The sequence below is a fragment of the Diorhabda carinulata genome, chromosome 10 (assembly GCF_026250575.1).
Source record: "Diorhabda carinulata isolate Delta chromosome 10, icDioCari1.1, whole genome shotgun sequence".
Lineage (NCBI taxonomy): Eukaryota > Metazoa > Arthropoda > Insecta > Coleoptera > Chrysomelidae > Diorhabda > Diorhabda carinulata.
In genome coordinates this window covers 13755169-13774869 of record NC_079469.1, presented here as the reverse complement: position 1 = coordinate 13774869, position 19701 = coordinate 13755169, and the positions used below count along the sequence as shown (strand labels likewise).

At 33.1% G+C, this 19701-nt stretch overlaps 2 protein-coding genes across 18 annotated transcripts in view; one reads left to right on the top strand and one right to left on the bottom strand.

Moving 5' to 3' along the window:
• Positions 1 to 281, top strand: part of LOC130898807 (ionotropic receptor 75a-like) — a 37558-nt gene extending 37277 nt beyond the window's left edge. The window contains exon 7 of the mRNA XM_057808343.1: positions 27 to 281. Within this exon, the coding sequence (XP_057664326.1) occupies positions 27 to 228 (202 nt within the window). The 3' untranslated portion in view covers positions 229 to 281. The remainder of the gene's footprint in view (positions 1 to 26) is intronic.
• A 5367-nt stretch (positions 282 to 5648) lies between these two features.
• The window catches only part of LOC130898792 (transcription factor HNF-4 homolog), a 28538-nt gene continuing 14485 nt past the window's right edge, over positions 5649 to 19701 (bottom strand). For 7 of the 17 annotated variants that reach the window (XM_057808322.1, XM_057808310.1, XM_057808318.1 and 4 more), the window contains exons 2-10: positions 19320 to 19524; positions 19158 to 19252; positions 18957 to 19090; positions 18452 to 18607; positions 17501 to 17621; positions 14160 to 14312; positions 13863 to 14099; positions 8500 to 12918; positions 5649 to 6008 (exon numbers count right to left, since the gene is read on the bottom strand). In XM_057808322.1, coding sequence (XP_057664305.1) covers positions 12611 to 12918; positions 13863 to 14099; positions 14160 to 14312; positions 17501 to 17621; positions 18452 to 18607; positions 18957 to 19090; positions 19158 to 19252; positions 19320 to 19507 — 1392 coding nt within the window. In that variant the 5' untranslated portion in view covers positions 19508 to 19524 and the 3' untranslated portion in view covers positions 5649 to 6008; positions 8500 to 12610. The remainder of the gene's footprint in view (positions 6009 to 8499; positions 12919 to 13862; positions 14100 to 14159; positions 14313 to 17500; positions 17622 to 18451; positions 18608 to 18956; positions 19091 to 19157; positions 19253 to 19319; positions 19525 to 19701) is intronic. The other 10 variants (XM_057808311.1, XM_057808321.1, XM_057808308.1 and 7 more) reach the window with 3 other exon arrangements.

Below are 19701 nucleotides of genomic sequence, written 5' to 3'. Positions count from 1 at the left end.
AATGATTCGATCTAATGAAATTTCAGTTTGAGGAAAATTTTATCCAGCGGCATTTTTCGAAGGATCGAAGATTTTTGGGTATCGAAAAGACCGAAATGTCTAAACAAAACGAGAATTAAGGCAGTCGGAGTACCCGAGCTATTTTTAATCTATCTAATATTCGTTATTGGTTTAATTGTATCGTTAATAATTTTTTTAATCGAATTTTTATTACATAAATATCGTTAGATGTATTGTAGAATCACTAATATTGTTTCGCGCACTAATAAAACACACCTTGTATAACGTAAATATTGCGTAATTATTTTCCCTTTATCCTTCTGTATTCTAAAATCGATTTAAAGAAGCGGACGATTGAATTTCTGTTTATTGGGCCCCACCTTTTATTGTAAAGGTCTCCCATTTAGCCAGATTTCACTTAAAAGGTCCCATCTTCACATAAAAACTCCGTCATTTAGCTAAATTACTCTCAAAAGATCCAATCCCCAATCCCCCTTTACACAAGAGGTCCCTCATTTAGCTAAATTTCTCTCAATAGGTTTAATACGTAATAGCCCTCCACATAAAAGTCCCCCATTTAGCTTAATTTCACTTAAACGGTCCCATCTCCGATCGCTCTTTACATAAAAGTCCCACATTTAGCTTAATTTCACTCAAACGGTCCCATCTCCAATCGCTCTTTGCATAAAAGTCCCTCATTTAGCTTAATTTCACTTAAACGGTCCCATCTCCAATCGCTCTTTGCATAAAAGGTCCCCCATTCAGCTTAATTTCACTTAAACGGTCCCATCTCCGATCGCTCTTTACATAAAAGTCCCACATTTAGCTTAATTTCACTCAAACGGTCCCATCTCCGATCGCTCTTTACATAAAAGTCCCACATTTAGCTTAATTTCACTTAAACGGTCCCATCTCCGATCGCTCTTTGCATAAAAGGTCCCCCATTCAGCTTAATTTCACTTAAACGGTCCCATCTCCGATCGCTCTTTACATAAAAGTCCCACATTTAGCTTAATTTCACTCAAACGGTCCCATCTCCGATCGCTCTTTACATAAAAGTCCCACATTTAGCTTAATTTCACTCAAAACGGTCCCATCTCCAATCGCTCTTTGCATAAAAGTCCCTCATTTAGCTTAATTTCACTTAAACGGTCCCATCTCCGATCGCTCTTTGCATAAAAGGTCCCCCATTCAGCTTAATTTCACTTAAACGGTCCCATCTCCGATCGCTCTTTGCATAAAAGGTCCCCCATTCAGCTTAATTTCACTTAAACGGTCCCATCTCCGATCGCTCTTTACATAAAAGTCCCACATTTAGCTTAATTTCACTCAAACGGTCCCATCTCCAATCGCTCTTTGCATAAAAGTCCCTCATTTAGCTTAATTTCACTTAAACGGTCCCATCTCCGATCGCTCTTTGCATAAAAGGTCCCCCATTCAGCTTAATTTCACTTAAACGGTCCCATCTCCGATCGCTCTTTACATAAAAGTCCCACATTTAGCTTAATTTCACTCAAACAGTCCCATCTCCAATCGCTCTTTGCATAAAAGTCCCTCATTTAGCTTAATTCCACTTAAACGGTCCCATCTCCGATCGCTCTTTGCATAAAAGGTCCCCCATTCAGCTTAATTTCACTTAAACGGTCCCATCTCCGATCGCTCTTTGTATAAAATGTCCCCCATTCAGCTTAATTTCACTCAAACGGTCCCATCTCCGATCGCTCTTTACATAAAAGTCCCTCATTTAGATCAATTCCATTGAAAAGGCCCATTTCCAATCGCGCTTTACACGAAAGGTCCCTCATTTAGCTGAATTTCACTTAAATGGCCCCATCTCTCTTAACAAAAGTTCCATCTTTATACACATTTCATTATTAGGGCCCCATCTATTCAAATTTCATTGAAAATTAATGTTTTTGATTACGTTCTGTTAAAAAAGTCCCATCTCTAATCACAGTCTATACAAAAAGATCTCTCATTATGGTGCGTGCCATAAAGAGGGTCCCATCTTGGTATTTATTTGCTTATGAAGGACCCATCTCCTGAAACTTCATCGAAGAGTTATTTTTTTGAATAAGTTTTGTTTGAGAAGTCCCATCTCTATTCACGTTCTGTTTAAAAGGTCCCTTCTTTTCATAAATTCGAAACTATGATGTAACACCATTCGATTAATTATTTCTGAGATACAGGATCATACTTAAGCCACCAAATGTTCCAGGTTGGAATCCTATCAACTTTCTGAGATACAGGACCGTAATTTGGTCGTCCGTTGGTCCAAATTCGATTCCTGTCCACTTTCTATTATACAGGATCGTATTTTAAATCTTTAACGATCCAAATTTGAATTATATCTATTTTCCGAGATACAGGACCGTAGTTTGATCATCCGTTAGTCCAAATTCGAATCCTGTCGACTTTCTGTTATACAGGATCGTATTTTAAATCCAAATTTGAATCCTTATCGAATATTTTTAATATTTATATCGATAAAAATGATTCATCATAAAATATTTTATTACTTATAATAATTGTGAAAAAATTAATTTTGATTTTTTTAATTGAATTACACGTAATAAAAAAAAAATAGATAAAATTTTATATAAACCATAAAATTTAATAATAAAATCGTAGATTACGAGGGGCGGATCATATTTACACACACACACACACACACACACCAATAATAATGTTATTCTATTAAGTTTGACTGAGGATGTTTGAACAGGTTCCGAAACTTTATTTGTTTATAAAATCGTAGTTGGGGACGGAGGGAAGGTGAATAAAAAAATTTTTTAGTGATTCTTATCGTTTTTATTAATTATATATATCCTAGTAAGGATGATTGTAAATCGGAATACCGCCGACTGGATAATTGATAGGATTATATCCTGGTACCATTATTTGAACCGGTTGATCCGCCCTTATAGGTATGAATTTATCCTTTCCCGCGGAAACGAAACGTTTCAGCGCCTCCTTGATTCTATAGAACAAATGTAGGCTCCTTAAGGACTCTTGGTTATCCCGTTCTAGTTCGAGGCTATCGTCCGCTAAAGCCCCGCAGATGCTTAGGATCAAAATTAACTGGAAAAATTTTAAAATTGGAAAAAAAAATTCGCGAACGCTTTTCACGTTCCAAAATTATATTTTGAAATTTATAAAAAGAGGATTTTTAATATTGGAAAAAAATGAAATTCGTACTTACTATTGGAACAGGAAGCATGATTCGAAATAATTAAAAAAATTTATTGGAAATACTCGATTTTATGCGGAAAAAATGAATTTAAAAAAATTTATTACTTATTGTTTAAAATCCTATAAAAATATTTTTCTTTTAACCAGAATCTACGAGGAGAAATCCATATTTAAACGTTAATCTAATTATCTTTTACCAAAAAGGTCCTATCTCAGTTATATTCGATTTAAAAGGTCCCATCTCTAATTAGCTTCCACCAAAAAAGTCCCATCTTCACTTATATTTTATCAAAAAGGTCCCATCTTTGATTATCTTTTTTAAAAAAGTTCCTGCCTCAGTTATATTCGCTTTAAAAGGTCCCATCTCTAATTATCTTTTACCAAAAAGGTCCTGTCTCAGTTATATTTGGTGTAAAAGGTGCAATCTTTAGTTATGCTTAAACAAAAAGGTCCCACCTCTAATTATCTTTCATAAAAAATGGTCCTACTTCAGTTATATTCGGTTTGAAAATGTCCCATCTCTCATCTTATGCCAATAAGGTCCCATCTTTAATTATCCTTTAACCAAAAGGTCCTATGTAAGTTATATTCGGTTTAAACGGCCCCATCTTTAATTATCTTTCACCAAAAAGGTCCCATCTGTAATTATCTTTTACAAAAAAGGTCCTGTCTCAGTTATATTTGGTGTAAAAGGTCCCATCTCTAGTTATCCTTCACCAAAAAGGTCCCATCTCTAATTATCTTTCATAAAAAATGGTCCTGCTTCAGTTATATTCGGTTTAAAAATGTCCCATCTATCATTTTGTGCCAATAGGGTCCCATATTTAATTATCTTTTACCAAAAAGGTCCCATCTCTAATTATTCTTTACGAAAAAAGTCCTATCTAAGTTATATTCGGTTTAAGAGCTCCCATCTCTAATTATCTTTTACCAAAAAGGTCTCACATCAGTTATATTCTGTTTAAAAATGTCCCATCTCTCATCTTGTGCCAAAAAGGTGCCATCTTTAATTATATTGTACCAAAAAGGTCCTATGTAAGTTATATTCGGTTTAAAAGGTCCCATCTCCAATAATCTTTTACCAAAAAGGTCTCACATCAGTTATATTCTGTTTAAAAAAGTCCCATCTCTCATCTTGTGCCAAAAAGATGCCATCTTTAATTATATTGTACCAAAAAGGTCCCATCTCTAATAATCCTTTACCAAAAAGGTCTTATCTAAGTTATATTCTGTTTAAAAGGTCCCATCTCTATTTATCTTTCACCAAAAAGGTCCCACCTCAATTATATTCGATTTAAATGGTCCCATCTCTAGTTATCTCTTATCTATCAGGTCCTATCTCCTTCTGTATATATATTTATATATTTTATTTTGAGGGTCTCATCTCTAGTTACTTTTTAACTAAAAGGTCCAATCTTGAAAACCGTTTTCTTGTAAAGGTCCCGACTCTATTCACATTACGTGGAAACTTGTATTTATTGGTTACTTCTGTTTGAAATGTTCCATCTTTAGTTACCTTTGATCTAAAAGGTCCCTCATTTAATTACGTTACATGTTAAAGGTCCCATCGTGAGTTACGTTTTCTTATGAAGGTCCCATCTCTATTAACGTTACGTATGAACATTTATTAATTGGTTATTTTATTTTCCCAAACGTCCCATCTCTAGTTACCTTCTAACTAACAGGTCCTTGATTTAGCTAAGATTCATAGTGAAGGTCCCATCAAGAGACGTTTTGTTTAAAAGGGACAGGACTCATTTGAAAGGTCCAATCTCTAGCTAGGAGGTCCCATCTTTAAGTATGACTCATTTAGAAGGTCCCAACTTTAGCTAAAGCTCATTAAGGTCTCATCTTTAGCTAGAACTCATTTGAAAGGTTCAATATCTAGCTAGCGCTCATTTAACAGGTCCCATCTTTAAGTAGGACTCATTTAGAAGGTCCCACCTTTGAATAGGACTCATTTAGAAGATCCCATCTTTGATTATGACTCATTTAGAAGGTTTTATTTTTAAGTAGGACTCATGTAGAAGGTCTCACCTTTGACTAGGGCTCATTTAGAAGGATCCACCTTTAAGTAGGACTCATGTAGAAGGTCCCACCTTTGAGTAGGACTCATTTAGAAGATCCCATCTTTGATTATGACCCATTTAGAAGGTTTTATTTTTAAGTAGGACTCATGTAGAAGGTCTCACCTTTGACTAGGACTCATTTAGAAGGATCCACTTTTAAGTAGGACTCATGTAGAAGATCCCACCTTTGAGTAGGACTCATTTAGATGATTTCATCTTTAATTATGACCCATTTAAAAGGTTTTATCTTTAAGTAGGACTCATGTAGAAGGTCCCATCTTTAAATGGGAGTCATTTAGAAGGTACCATCTTCAGTTAGGTCTTAACCTGAAGGTCCCATTTTCAAAATTCACCTTTGATGTGGTTAAGGCATAAAATAAAACCATATTATTCGTATTTCTCATAATTTTATTGAATTTTTTTCTCAAAAATCAAAATTAAATGTTAATATCCTTGAGGATATCAGTAAGGATATGGACGGGGGTAGTTATTGGCATATGGATAAGAATTGACAGGTGGTGGTAGTGGGTAATTATTGACAGGTGGATAATAACCCGCATTCATTATCGGTACAGGAATGCCATTTATTATCGGATCCGATTTAGCCGATTTGAAACGTTTCAGTGCCTCCTTGATCCTATAAAACAAATGAAGTCCTCTTAGAGATTCTTCTTCCCCGATATCTTCTTCCTTTTCCAGTGGTCTGGCGGCCGTCAAGGCGCAGACGACGGCTAAGATCAAAAATATCTGAAAAAAAGGACATTTTAAATCTGTCGATGTCATTTTTAAACTGTTTTATTTTTTGGTTTCTTCTAGACCTTTTTGAAATGTTCCTGGAAGATTTTAAGTGATTTAGAACATTTTAAAATTATTTTTAAACATTTTCATGACACTAAGAAACATTTTAAACTGTTTGGGAACATTGTAAACTGCTTTAAAAACCTGTTCTGGGCATTTAGAACATTTTACAATGTTTTAGAGCATTTTTAATAATTTCTAACCGCTTTTGAAACATTTTAATTGGTTTAGAACATTTTAAAATTGTTTCGGAACATTGTAAACCGCTTTAAGAACCTATTTTGGGTATTTAGAATATTTTACAATGTTCTAGAGCTTTTTTAATAATTTATAGTCGTTTTTGAAACATTTTAGAATTGTTTCGGAACATTGTAAACCGCTTTAAGAACCTATTCTGGGTATTTAGAACATTTTACAGTGTTCTAGAGCATTTTTAATAATCTCTAACCGTTTTTGAAACATTTTAATTGGTTTAGAACATTTTAAAATTGTTTAGGAACATTGTAAACCGCTTTAAGAACCTGTTCTGGATATTTAGAATATTTTACAATGTTCTATAGTATTTTTAATAATTTCTAACCGTTTTTGAAACATTTTAATTGGTTTAGAACATTTTAGAATTGTTTCGGAACATTGTAAACCGCTTTAAGAACCTATTCTGGGTATTTAGAACATTTTACAGTGTTCTAGAGCATTTTTAATAATCTCTAACCGTTTTTGAAACATTTTAATTGGTTTAGAACATTTTAAAATTGTTTAGGAACATTGTAAACCGCTTTAAGAACCTGTTCTGGGTATTTAGAATATTTTACAATGTTCTATAGTATTTTTAATAATTTCTAACCGTTTTTGAAACATTTTAATTGGTTTAGAACATTTTAAAATTGTTTCGGAACATTGTAAACCGCTTTAAGAACCTATTTTGGGTATTTAGAATATTTTACAATGTTCTAGAGCTTTTTTAATAATTTCTAACCGTTTTTGAAACATTTCAATTGGTTTAGAACATTTTAAAAATTGTTCCAGAACATTGTAAACCGCTTAAGTACCTCTTCTAATTATTTAGAATATTTTTCAATGCTGTAGAGCATTTTTAATAATTTCTAACCGCTTTTGAAACATTTTAATTGGTTTAGAACATTTTAAAATTGTTTAGGAACATTGTAAACCGCTTTAAGAACCTGTTCTGGGTATTTAGAATATTTTACAATGTTCTAGAGCTTTTTTAATAATTTCTAACCGTTTTTGAAACATTTCAATTGGTTTAGAACATTTTAAAAATTGTTCCAGAACATTGTAAACCGCTTAAGTACCTCTTCTAATTATTTAGAATATTTTTCAATGCTGTAGAGCATTTTTAATAATTTCTAACCGCTTTTGAAACATTTTAATTGGTTTAGAACATTTTAAAATTGTTTAGGAACATTGTAAACCGCTTTAAGAACCTGTTCTGGGTATTTAGAATATTTTACAATGTTCTATAGTATTTTTAATAATTTCTAACCGTTTTTGAAACATTTTAATTGGTTTAGAACATTTTAAAATTGTTTAGGAACATTGTAAACCGCTTTAAGAACCTGTTCTGGGTATTTAGAATATTTTACAATGTTCTATAGTATTTTTAATAATTTCTAACCGCTTTTGAAACATTTTAATTGGTTTAGAACATTTTAAAATTGTTTAGGAACATTGTAAACCGCTTTAAGAACCTGTTCTGGGTATTTAGAATATTTTACAATGTTCTATAGCATTTTTAATAATTTCTAACCGCTTTTGAAACATTTTGATTGGTTTGGAACATTTTAAAATTATTCCAGAATATTGTAAACCGCTTTAAGAACCTGTCCTAGGCATTTAGAACATTTTACAATGTTCGAGATCATTTTCAATTACTTCTAACCATTTTTTTAGAAATTGTAATTGATTTAGAACATTCAAAAATTGTTTTGGAACATTGTAAACCACTTTAAAACCCTTCTTGGTTGTTCATAACATTTTAGCATGTTCCATAACATTATTATTGATTTTAGAGTATTTTGTGGAACATTTTCATTCACTTGGAACATTTTATTTCGTTCAGAACATCGCAAATGGTTTCTAATCGTAATAAATCGTATTTGCGAAAGTTCCAGGAAAGTCTAGATTGTTCCAGAACACTTTTAAGTCATTCTAAATTGTTATAAAAACATTTTCGAATGTTCTATAGAAGTCTATAACGTTCCAGAATATTTTGAACCATTTAGAAAATTTCAATTTGTTTATAAACGTTCTGAATCACTTTCGGATGTTCTAGAAACGTTTCGAATGTTCTAGAAAAGCCTCGAATGTTCCAGATTACCTTCGATTAACTTTTATCGTTTTTTGACACTTTTTGCTCGGTTTTCAACGTTGTGGATTAATCGAAAAAAACATATTTTTGAGAAAAAAAATGCGTACTTACCGAACGAACAGACAACATGGTAGGAAACGTTTAAGAAAATTGTTACAAATCTTTCAATATATATTGAAAACATCCCATTATCGAAATTTTATTACGTATTGTTGAAAATACTATAAAAAAATTTATCTAGAAAAAAATCTACGAGGGTAAATCGATATTTACGCGTTATTTTTTCGAAATTAAACAAATTTGACATTTCGACGTATTTTTTTCTCGCCATCGTGGGGATAGGAGTAATTTGTGGACGTTTTTTGAATGAAAAAGTCGATCGGTAACATAATTAATTTAATTCATCCAATATACATTATATATTAATATATATATCTATATAAAAAAATTGTAGTACCATCTCCAGGCTAAAATTTGATCCATCAAAATTGATAATAAAAAAAAATAACAACAACCGATTAACTACCTTATGTTATATCGTATATAAGTATTTGAAAACGATTTCAACGACAAAAAATTATCTATGAAATATCAACATTTTCATTTAATAAGGGCAGGTACGTCTAAAATGATATTATCAGTGATAAAAGCTCGTTTTTCTTTTCTTTTTGTTTTTAATGTTCCCATTTTTAATTCAGTTTCACGTTAGTCCCATTTTTAGTTAAGTTCTGCGTAAAAAGGTCCCATATTTAGCTAATATTTATGTAAAAAGTCCTATATTTAGCTAAAGTTTATGTAAAAAGGTCCCATATTTAGCTGACGGTTTATTTTAGTTGAGTTTTACGTAAAAAGGCCCATATTTAGCTAATATTTATGTAAAAAGATCGTATTTAGCTAAGGTTTATCTAAAAAGGTCCTATATTTAGTTAACGGTTTATTTTAGCTAAATTCTACGTAAAAAAGTCCCATATTTAGCTAAACTTTACGAAATAAGGTCAAATATTTGGTTAATGGTTTATTTTAGTTAAGTTCTGTGTAAAAAGGTCCCATATTTAGCTAAAGTTTATGTAAAAAGTTCCCATATTTAGTTGACTGTTTATTTTAGTTAAGTTCTACGTAAAAAGGCCAATATTTAGCTAAGATTTATGTAAAAAGTTCCATATTTAGCTAAATCTTACGTAATAAGGTCCCATAGTCGGTTAACGGTTTATTTTAGTTAAGGTCTACATAAAAAAGTTCCATATTTCGCTAATATTTACGTAAAAAGTCCTATATTTAGCTAAAGTTTATGTAAAGAGGTCCCATATTTAGGTAAACTTAATATAAAAAGGTTCCATAATTAGTTGACGGTCTATTTTAGTTGAGTTTTACGTAAAAAAGCCCCATATTTAGCTAAGATTTATGTAAAAAGTTCCATTTTTAGCTAAACTTTACGTAATAAGGTCCCATATTTAGTTAACGGTTTATTTTAGTTAAATTCTACGTAAAAAGTTCTATGTTTAGCTAAAGTTTATGTAAAAAGGTCCCATTTTAGCTGAGTTCTACATAAAATGGTCCCATATTTGACTAACGAACCATTTTTAGTTAAGTTTTACGTTAAAAGGTCCCTCATTTTAGCTATGGTTTGCGTGAAAATCCAATTTTTAGCTAAGTTTTATGTAAAATGTCCGATCTTCGTCAACGATTCTTCGAAAACTCCATCCTCAAAACGTCTCTGTTCCCAAGACTCATCTTTAGCCAAATTTCATGCGAAAAAATTGTCATGTAAAAACGTCCCATCTTTAGCTAAGTTAAATGACCTCATCTCTAACCATTTCGACTAGTATGTTTTTACTTATATTCTACGGAAAAGGTCCCAGGTCCCATTCTTAGCTAATTTTCACGTTAAAGGTCCCATATTTAGCTAAGTTTCAAATAAAAAGGTCCCATCTTTATCTGCGATTGTTAAAAACCCTCATCCTCGGAACATTTCGATCAGTAGGTCCCATTATTAACTAAATTTTGTGTAAAAACTCCCATATTCAGCTAATTCAGATTCAGTTTTATTTAAAAAGATCCAAAGTTTGTCTACGATAGCTTAAAGACCCCATTTTTAGAAGTTTTCGATAAAAAAATCTCATATATAACCGAGTTTCGTACAAAAAGGTACCTTACCACCGATATTTACGAGCAGGGCCTTACCTTTTTATCGAAATTACCCTTTTTCCCCACGTAAATCATTTTCGGGTCAAAAAAACTCGCTCAATATCACTGAATATACATCCCCGAGTATTTATAATAATAAACCCTTAACACTACATCTACTATTGGCAAACGTACTATAACCATTCCATTATATTTATCAAAAACTAAATTCCCTTCTACCTTTTACGTTATTGAGCAAAATTATATCGACATTTATTTACGAATATTATTCGTTAACGAACATATCGATGGCGCACGCGCACGCGCACACACACACATACACACACACACACGCTCAAAATGTCTGCAACATTAACAGAATCGACGATAAGGTCGGAAACGTCGAACTAAAAACACAGCCTCGAGCGGTTTATATCGATATTGTCGATGATGGTGACTAGAAAACAAGAAACGAAGTACCTGGTTCAAATCTGCTATTTGGGGCGACTTTAGGCATCCACAGAACATCAAAAAGAAACCCTAGACGTGCGATTCATTTGAATTTAGAACTACAAGTTTATTCTGAGGTGGCTAATGTAGAGAATTTGGGTGTGTGCTTGGTCTGAACAAAATTAAGAACAAATTAAAAAGTTGTTCTACCTTAAAAACAACCAGAACAACATTAAGAATAAAAATAATTAGTATTATAACTCACGGTTTGTTCTGAAATGATGAATTTGGTTTGCTCGTCGACAAAAACATAAAGAACAAAATTAAGAACAAATTAAAAAGTTGTTCTACCTTAAAAACAACCAGAACAACATTAAGAATAAAAATAATTAGTATTATAACTCACGGTTTGTTCTGAAATGATGAATTTGGTTTGCTCGTCGACAAAAACATAAAGAACAAAATTAAGAACAAATTAAAAAGTTGTTCTACCTTAAAAACAACCAGAACAACATTAAGAACAAAAATAATTAGTATTATAACTCACGGTTTGTTCTGAAGTGATGAATTTAGTTTGCTCGTCGACAAAAACATAAAGAACAAAATTAAGAACAAATTAAATCGATGGATTTGTATAAGTTTAGTTACAAAAGCTCGAGATTTGTTCGTAGGCAACTTAAATCGAAAAATTGTGTTTGTTCCTTGTCAAAAACGTGAAAAACAAACGAAATCGGTGTGGATTTGTGTTTATTTTGTTCATAGAGCTTCTGTTGTTGCTTCTATAAGATCGAAATGAAGAAATTAGGTTTGTTCTTTATCAAAAAACGATCAGAACATATCAAGTTCAATTAATATCGGTGTGAAACTGTCTTTTGCACCGAGAGCTCAAAATTTTCTCTACATAGACAAAGAAGTTTGCTCAGTGTAAAAAAAAATTCGGAACATATTAAGAACAAACAAAATCGGAGTGGATCTGCGTTTATTTTGTTCCAAGAGCTCTAAACTTGTTCCTAGGAGCTCGAAATATGGAAATTAAGTTTGTTATTTGTCAAAACACGATCAGAACATATCAAGATCAACTAAAATCTGTGTAGAACTGTCTATCTTTTGTTCCGAGAGCTCAAAATTTGCTCTTAGATGATGAAGTTTGTTCCATATCAAAAAACATTCAGAACATATTAAAAACGAACGAAATCGATGTATAACTGTGTATAAGTCGTTCCGGGAACTAGAAATTTGTTCCTAGAAGATCGAAATAAACAAATTGGGTTTGTTCCATTCAAAAAACATTCAGAACGTATTAAGAACAATCAAAATCGGTGTAGAAATGTGTATGTGTCGCTCAGAGAGCTCGAAATTTGTTCCTATAAGATTGAAATAGACAAATTGGGTTTGTTCCATTCAAAAAGCATTCAGAACGTATTAAGAACACAGGTACTTATTAAAAATCAGTCTTAAAACCAATCCTCGCTCATACAGGTAACTAAAGACCAATCAATATGATTGTTATATGATATAGAATTAATGCCGTACCAATTCTTTTTCTAACTTAGACATGAACTGTCAAATTGACACTCATACCGACCGAAAACAACGATACATTGTTCTATTAAAAAATAAAATAGTCCGATTATTCATTTCCTTTGTTCTACTTTAAAAATTTCACCATAAAACCGTGTTGTTCGTCTTTGAGGGGTTCTTCCTTAACGGAAATAGGAAAATGGACGGTGTCGTCTAAAGGGGTGATATCTCGCATCGTGAGTACTGTAGATGGAGCTACCGTTCCGGGAGGACTCGAAACGTTGGTGTTGATCATGTGATCTTGTGGACTGTGAGGGGTCGTCGTTGGAGAAGTGATGGGACTGTCGGCTGAATCGCTGGTACTCTGATAATTGTTGTTGTTGTTCATGTTGTTCGGTACTACTATGGTAGGGGTCGTTGTTTCGATACTTGTTCCTACAATTATAATAAATATCGGACGGTAAAACCAACTCTTAAAACATTAATGAAATTGTTCTCAATAAATTGTTCCTAATAAGTTGTTCCAGACATTAATCGAAGAGCCATTATTCATGTTCTCTTTGTTAATATTGTTCACTTTTACATTTAAGAGCATATATAACAAATTTAGGAACAAAATAAAATAAACTGTTCTATAAATTATTCTTAATAAATTGTTCCGGATTTTAGTGAAAAAATCCGAAAGTAATGTTCTCTTCATCAATATTGTTCTCTACTACCTCTAATAACGTTTATAATGAATATGGGAACAAAATTAAATAAACTATTCTATATAAATAAGATTGTTCTTAATGAATTGTTCCGGATTTTAGTGAATGAAATCCAAAAATAATGTTCTCTTTATTAATATTGTTCTCTACTACCTCTAATAACGTTTATAATAAATTTGGGAACAAAATTAAACAAACTGTTCTATAAATAAAATTGTTCTTAATAAATTGTTCCGGATTTTAGTGAAAAAAATTCAAAAATAATGTTCTCTTCATAAATATTGTTCTCTACTACCTCCAAGAACGTTTATAATGGATATGGGAACAAAATTAAATAAACTGTTCTATAAATAAGATTGTTCTTAATAAATTGTTCCGAAATTTAGCAAAAAACGTCGAAAAATAATGTTCTCTTTGTTAATATTGTTCTCTACTACCTCCAAGAACGTTTATAATGGATATGGGAACAAAATTAAATAAAATGTTCTATAAATAAGATTGTTCTTAATAAATTGTTCCGGATTTTAGTGAAAAAGATCCAAACATAATGTTCTCTCTGTTAATATTGTTCTCTACTATCTCAAAGAACATTTATAATTAATATAGGAACAAATTAAAATAAATTGTTCTATAAATAAGATTGTTCCAAATAAATTGTTCTTTACTTACCTCCGAGTAACATTTCCTGTAGTAAACTATCGATATGGGCAACTCCGAACAATTTGGCAAATTGAATTTGTTCGATCATATGCCAGGTAATCGATTGTAGGGCTGGTAAAGTGAGCAGCAGTTCGCCGAATCTCCCCCTACTGTCATACTGTCGATCGCTGATATAATCCTCCAGGTTTATTTGAATCTGGTATCTCAATGACTTGATCCGACTCGGTTCCGTCAAACCCTTGGCGTCTGGAAGGTACGACGGAATTAAAAAAAAAATGAAAAATGATCGTCGACGACGCTACTCACTTGGATCGAAGAATACGATGGCCTTGAGGCAAGCGAATTCGGTATCGTCGATTTGGAGTTCGTTCATCGGTTTGACGAGTTCGTCGATGATTCGGCTACCGATTCTGGATATGCTCATATCTGGAGATACGTTACGGGGATCTGGTATCAAAGCTGCGTACGTTGGACGAGTAACAGTCCGATTATTAAGGTATGTTCGTACATTTTAAACAATTCACAATGTAATATGCCCAAAACGTGTTAGACATACCCCGTTGTAAGCGTTAAATAATTCACCCACGCCAAAAAATTTCGTACGACGCGCGTGCGCCAAAATATATAGATATATTCGCGTCCACCGAACGAAGTATTGATTCTAGTCGACAGAATATAGATTTTTCTGGTGTCCGCCAAATTTTTGATTTTGCAGATGTCCGCCAAAATACTAGATTTTTTGGCAGGCCTCCCAAAAATTGTAGGTTATGCAGGTGCCAGACAAAATTCTAGATTTTTTAGCAGACGTCTGTCAAATTATAAAATTATTGTGGTCCGCCATACTACATATTTCGAAAGTGACTGCCAACTTTAAGTTTATTCAGGTGTCCGCCAAATTATAAATTTTTCAGATGTCCGCCAAAACTCTATATTTTTTAACAGAAGTCCCAAAAATTGTGAATTTTGCAGGAGTCCGACAAATTATAAAATTATTGTGGTCCGCCATACTACATATTTAGAAAGTGTCTGCCAACTTTAAGTTTATTCAGGTGTCCGCCAAATTATAAATTTTTCAGATGTCCGCCAAAACTCTATATTTTTTAACAGAAGTCCCAAAAATTGTGAATTTTGCAGGAGTCCGACAAATTATAAAATTATTGTGGTCCGCCATACTACATATTTAGAAAGTGTCTGCCAACTTTAAGTTTATTCAGGTGTCCGCCAAATTATAAATTTTTCAGATGTCCGCCAAAATTCTAGATTTTTTAGGCAGACGTCTCTAAAATTGTGGATTTTGCAGGTGCCTGACAAAATTCTAAATTCTTTGGCAGACGTCTGTCAAATTATAAAAGTACCATGGTCCGCAACACTATAGATTTCTAAAGTGTCTGTCAACCTCTAGATTTTTCAGCTGTCCGCCAAATTCTAGACTTTGCAGGTGTCCGCCAAAATTCTAGATTTTTTAGGCACACGTCCGACAAATTATAGATTTTGCTGTGGTTCATCATACTATGCATTTAGAAAGTGTCTGCCAACTTTTAGTTTGTTCAGGTGTCCGCCAAATTATAAATTTTTCAGATGTCCGCCAAAATTCTAGATTTTTTAGGCAGACGTCTCTAAAATTGTGGATTTTGCAGGTGCCTGACAAAATTCTAAATTCTTTGGCAGACGTCTGTCAAATTATAAAAGTACCATGGTCCGCAACACTATAGATTTCTAAAGTGTCTGTCAACCTCTAGATTTTTCAGCTGTCCGCCAAATTCTAGACTTTGCAGGTGTCCGCCAAAATTCTAGATTTTTTAGGCACACGTCCGACAAATTATAGATTTTGCTGTGGTTCATCATACTATGCATTTAGAAAGTGTCTGCCAACTTTTAGTTTGTTCAGCTGCCCGCCAAATTTTAGATTTTGCAGATGTCCGCCAAAATTCTAGATTTTGCAGGAGTCCGCCATATTATAGAATCCATAGATGCTGACCACTATATTTTGTAAATGTCCCAAATGATCAACTCTATAGCCGTCAAATTATAGATTTTGCAGTTGTCCGCCCAAATTATCAACTCTATAGTAGTCAAATCATACATTTTGCAGTTATCCACCTAAATATTGAGTATGTAGTCGGTAAATTATAGATTTTGCAGGTGTCCGCCCAAATTATCAACTTTATAATCGTTAAATTATAGATTTTACAGGTGTCCGACTAAATATTGACTCCATATTAAACAAATTATAGCTTTTGCAGTTGTCCGCCCAAATTATCAACTCTATAGTAGTCAAATCATACATTTTGCAGTTATCCACCTAAATATTGAGTATGTAGTCGTTAAATTATAGATTTTGCAGGTGTCCGCCCAAATTATCAACTTTATAGTCGTTAAATTATAGATTTTACAGGTGTCCATCTAAATATTGACTCCATATTAAACAAATTATAGATTTTGCAGTTGTCCGCCCAAATTATCAACTCTATAGTAGTCAAATCATACATTTTGCAGTTGTCCACCTAAATATTGAGTATGTAGTCGTTAAATTATAGATTTTACAGGTGTCCATCTAAATATTGACTCCATATTAAACAAATTATAGATTTTGCAGTTGTCCGCCCAAATTATCAACTCTATAGTAGTCAAATCATACATTTTGCAGTTATCCACCTAAATATTGAGTATGTAGTCGGTAAATTGTAGATTTTGCAGGTGTCCGCCCAAATTATCAACTTTATAATCGTTAAATTATAGATTTTACAGGTGTCCGACTAAATATTGACTCCATATTAAACAAATTATAGCTTTTGCAGTTGTCCGCCCAAATTATCAACTCTATAGTAGTCAAATCATACATTTTGCAGTTATCCACCTAAATATTGAGTATGTAGTCGTTAAATTATAGATTTTGCAGGTGTTTGCCTAAATTGTTGATTATTTAGTGAACAACCCGAAGATTCTGAAGAGCGTCCGCCTCATTCTACACTTTAAACGATTGTACATAAAGTCGAATGAATGAAAAATGTTTGATAAATGAATTTCATGCTTGTACCGAACCACAAAACGTATTAAACACAATAAAAAATGTACGAACATGCACCTATTTTAATACTTTCACGATCTAAGCAGGTTCATTTAGTAAAAACGAAAAAGTACGAGGCGACGATGAGAATTTTCGCTATACCCCCGTAACTAAAATTCTATTTATTCGTTTTTATCGACGACGTAATTAATTACCTGAATTTTTAATGGAAAATTTCGAATTTATATAGAAATTAATTTACGAAATATTACAATTTACAAATCGAGTTTCGTCGTATACCAATTAGAATCGGTCACGTGATCGCGACAACTTGATGACACCAAATGATGATACATAAATATGCGTACATTTAATTGCACTTTGAAGAAGAAAAAAATGACGATAATTACATTGGATAATTGAAGGTTATGTCCTAAAAAATTATTATCGTCATTAAAAACTTCACTATTAACGACGGAAACGACATTTTCGACACTTTCTTCTTCTTTTTCGATCATTTTTTCGTCACTAAAATACGCGCCTTTCGAAAATTGCATCGCCTCGTACTTTATACCCTCGACACCAGATTTTCATGCAACACAGTTAATCATTTTTAATTTTTTAATGATAAATTAATCACCTGGACATTCTTTGGTCATTATACAGTTGTTCCCTAATAAAAGAACGTCTTTCAAATGCATCGATCTTCTTGCTAGACCCAGTAATAGATGCTCCCCAGCGTGCGCGCGGAGTAGAGTCACCTGGAAGATACACCCCGTAGAAAATATCACTTTTCGTGGCCCCCCCGTATCATTAGATGTCAAAACATCATTTATACTGAAGATGGACCACCAGAATCGACCAAAACACGATTTTTTAATCCAAATTATATTTTTTTGGAGCGTATTATACAATTAGAAGTAATAGTACAGTCAATAACGATTAGAAATTCAATTAAATCTAGAAATGGAAGCGGAGTTATCTAAATAGTACAGTCGTTACAGAATGATTTCTAGATTCACTCATTTTCTCACTAAAATCTCCAAAAAGATCGAAATTATTGACGCAAAAGCATTTAAAGTATTACGTTTCGTAGTCCCCCCGTATTATTAGATGTCAAAACATCATTTATATTGAAGAAGTACCAACAGAATCGACCGAAACACGATTTTTTCATACAAATTATATTTTTTTGAAGCGTATTATACAATTAGAAGTAATAGTACAGTCAATAACGATTAGAAATTCAATTAAATCTAGAAATGGAAGCGGAGTTATCTAAATAGTACAGTCGTTACAGAATGATTTCTATATTCACTCATTTTCTCACTAAAATCTCCAAAAAGATCGAAATTATTGACGCAAAAGCATTTAAAGTATTACGTTTCGTAGTCCCCCCGTATTATTAGATGTCAAAATATCGTTTATACTGAAGAAGTACCACCAGAATCGACGGAAACATGATTTTTTTATCCAAATTATATTTTTTTGGAGCGTATTATTCAATTAGAAGTAATAGTACAGTCAATAACGATTATATTTCGAATTAATTCTAAAAACGGAAGAAGATTTATCGACTAATAATATTCACCTGATCGTCCAATTGCAATTCCGTAAAAGCCGGTATGTATTTCGCCCATTCCACCAATATCAACAACTGCTGTTTCATTGAATCGCAAACGTCATTGATACTTGCCAATTGCCTATTCGAAATATCGTAATCGTTCACAGGATTTGTATCCATTTGCTAAAAACCAGAACAGTTTAAAACACTCTTTAATCACCACCCGAAACGTGTAAAAGCACCTTCAATTACTACCGGAACGTGTAAAATCAGTTTCAATTGCTTCCGGAACGTATAAAACACGCATTAATTACCACCGAAACGTTGTAAAATACGCTTTAGTTAACAACGAAACGTGTAAAATCAGCTTTTATTACTACCGGAACGTGTAAAATACGCTTTAGTTAACACCGGAACGTGTAAAACCAGCTTCTATTGCTTCCGGAACGTATAAAAACAGCTTTAATTACTACCGGAACGTATAAAACCCGCTTAAAATATCGGAATAGACCCCGGTTTTTGTGTAAATTACCTCTAAAGCAGCTCCCACTTGTCTGGAGAGCATTTCTGCGTTGAGTAACGATCCCACGGACAAACCGTTATTTTGGTTGTTCTCCTCGTAACTGGGTCTCCTGCAGCTGATTCGATCCCGTTCGTTCTGCACGGCTGAAATATAATTTCTTTAAATCGAATCAGTACTTTACGACGTCCCCCCGTATACGAAAAAGCTCACCTTCTTTTTTCATGCCGGCCTTGAAGCACTTCCTCAACCGACAATATCTGCATTGGTTCCTCTTGTCTTTATCCACGACGCAATTCCTATTGAATCTGCAAATAATACGAGGGGTGTGCGACAAGTACCAAAATTAGGGGCGTTAATTAGATGCGGACTTACCTGCATGTATATAAATGATTCTTTCTAACGGATCTTCTGAAAAAGCCTTTACAACCGTCGCAGGAGGCGGCTCCGTAGTGTTTGCCGGTAGCTCTGTCGCCGCAGATGGCGCATTGTTGGCTGAGTGCGTTAACGCCCCCGCTGACGTTACTCAATGTGGCTGTCAATGAATTGTTACATGCCGCCATCGTTAAATCTGGATCTACTGATAGAAAAAATTAAGTATTTTACTATAATAAAAAAATCACCTCTCGATCTATATACATCAACGGGCATTGGATTTTCCTATTGAAATTTAAGAAATATATGAGAATGCGTGAAGAAAATATTATAAAACCGATTTTGTGCAACTAGAAGATACATTTTTTCATTTAATAGGCTG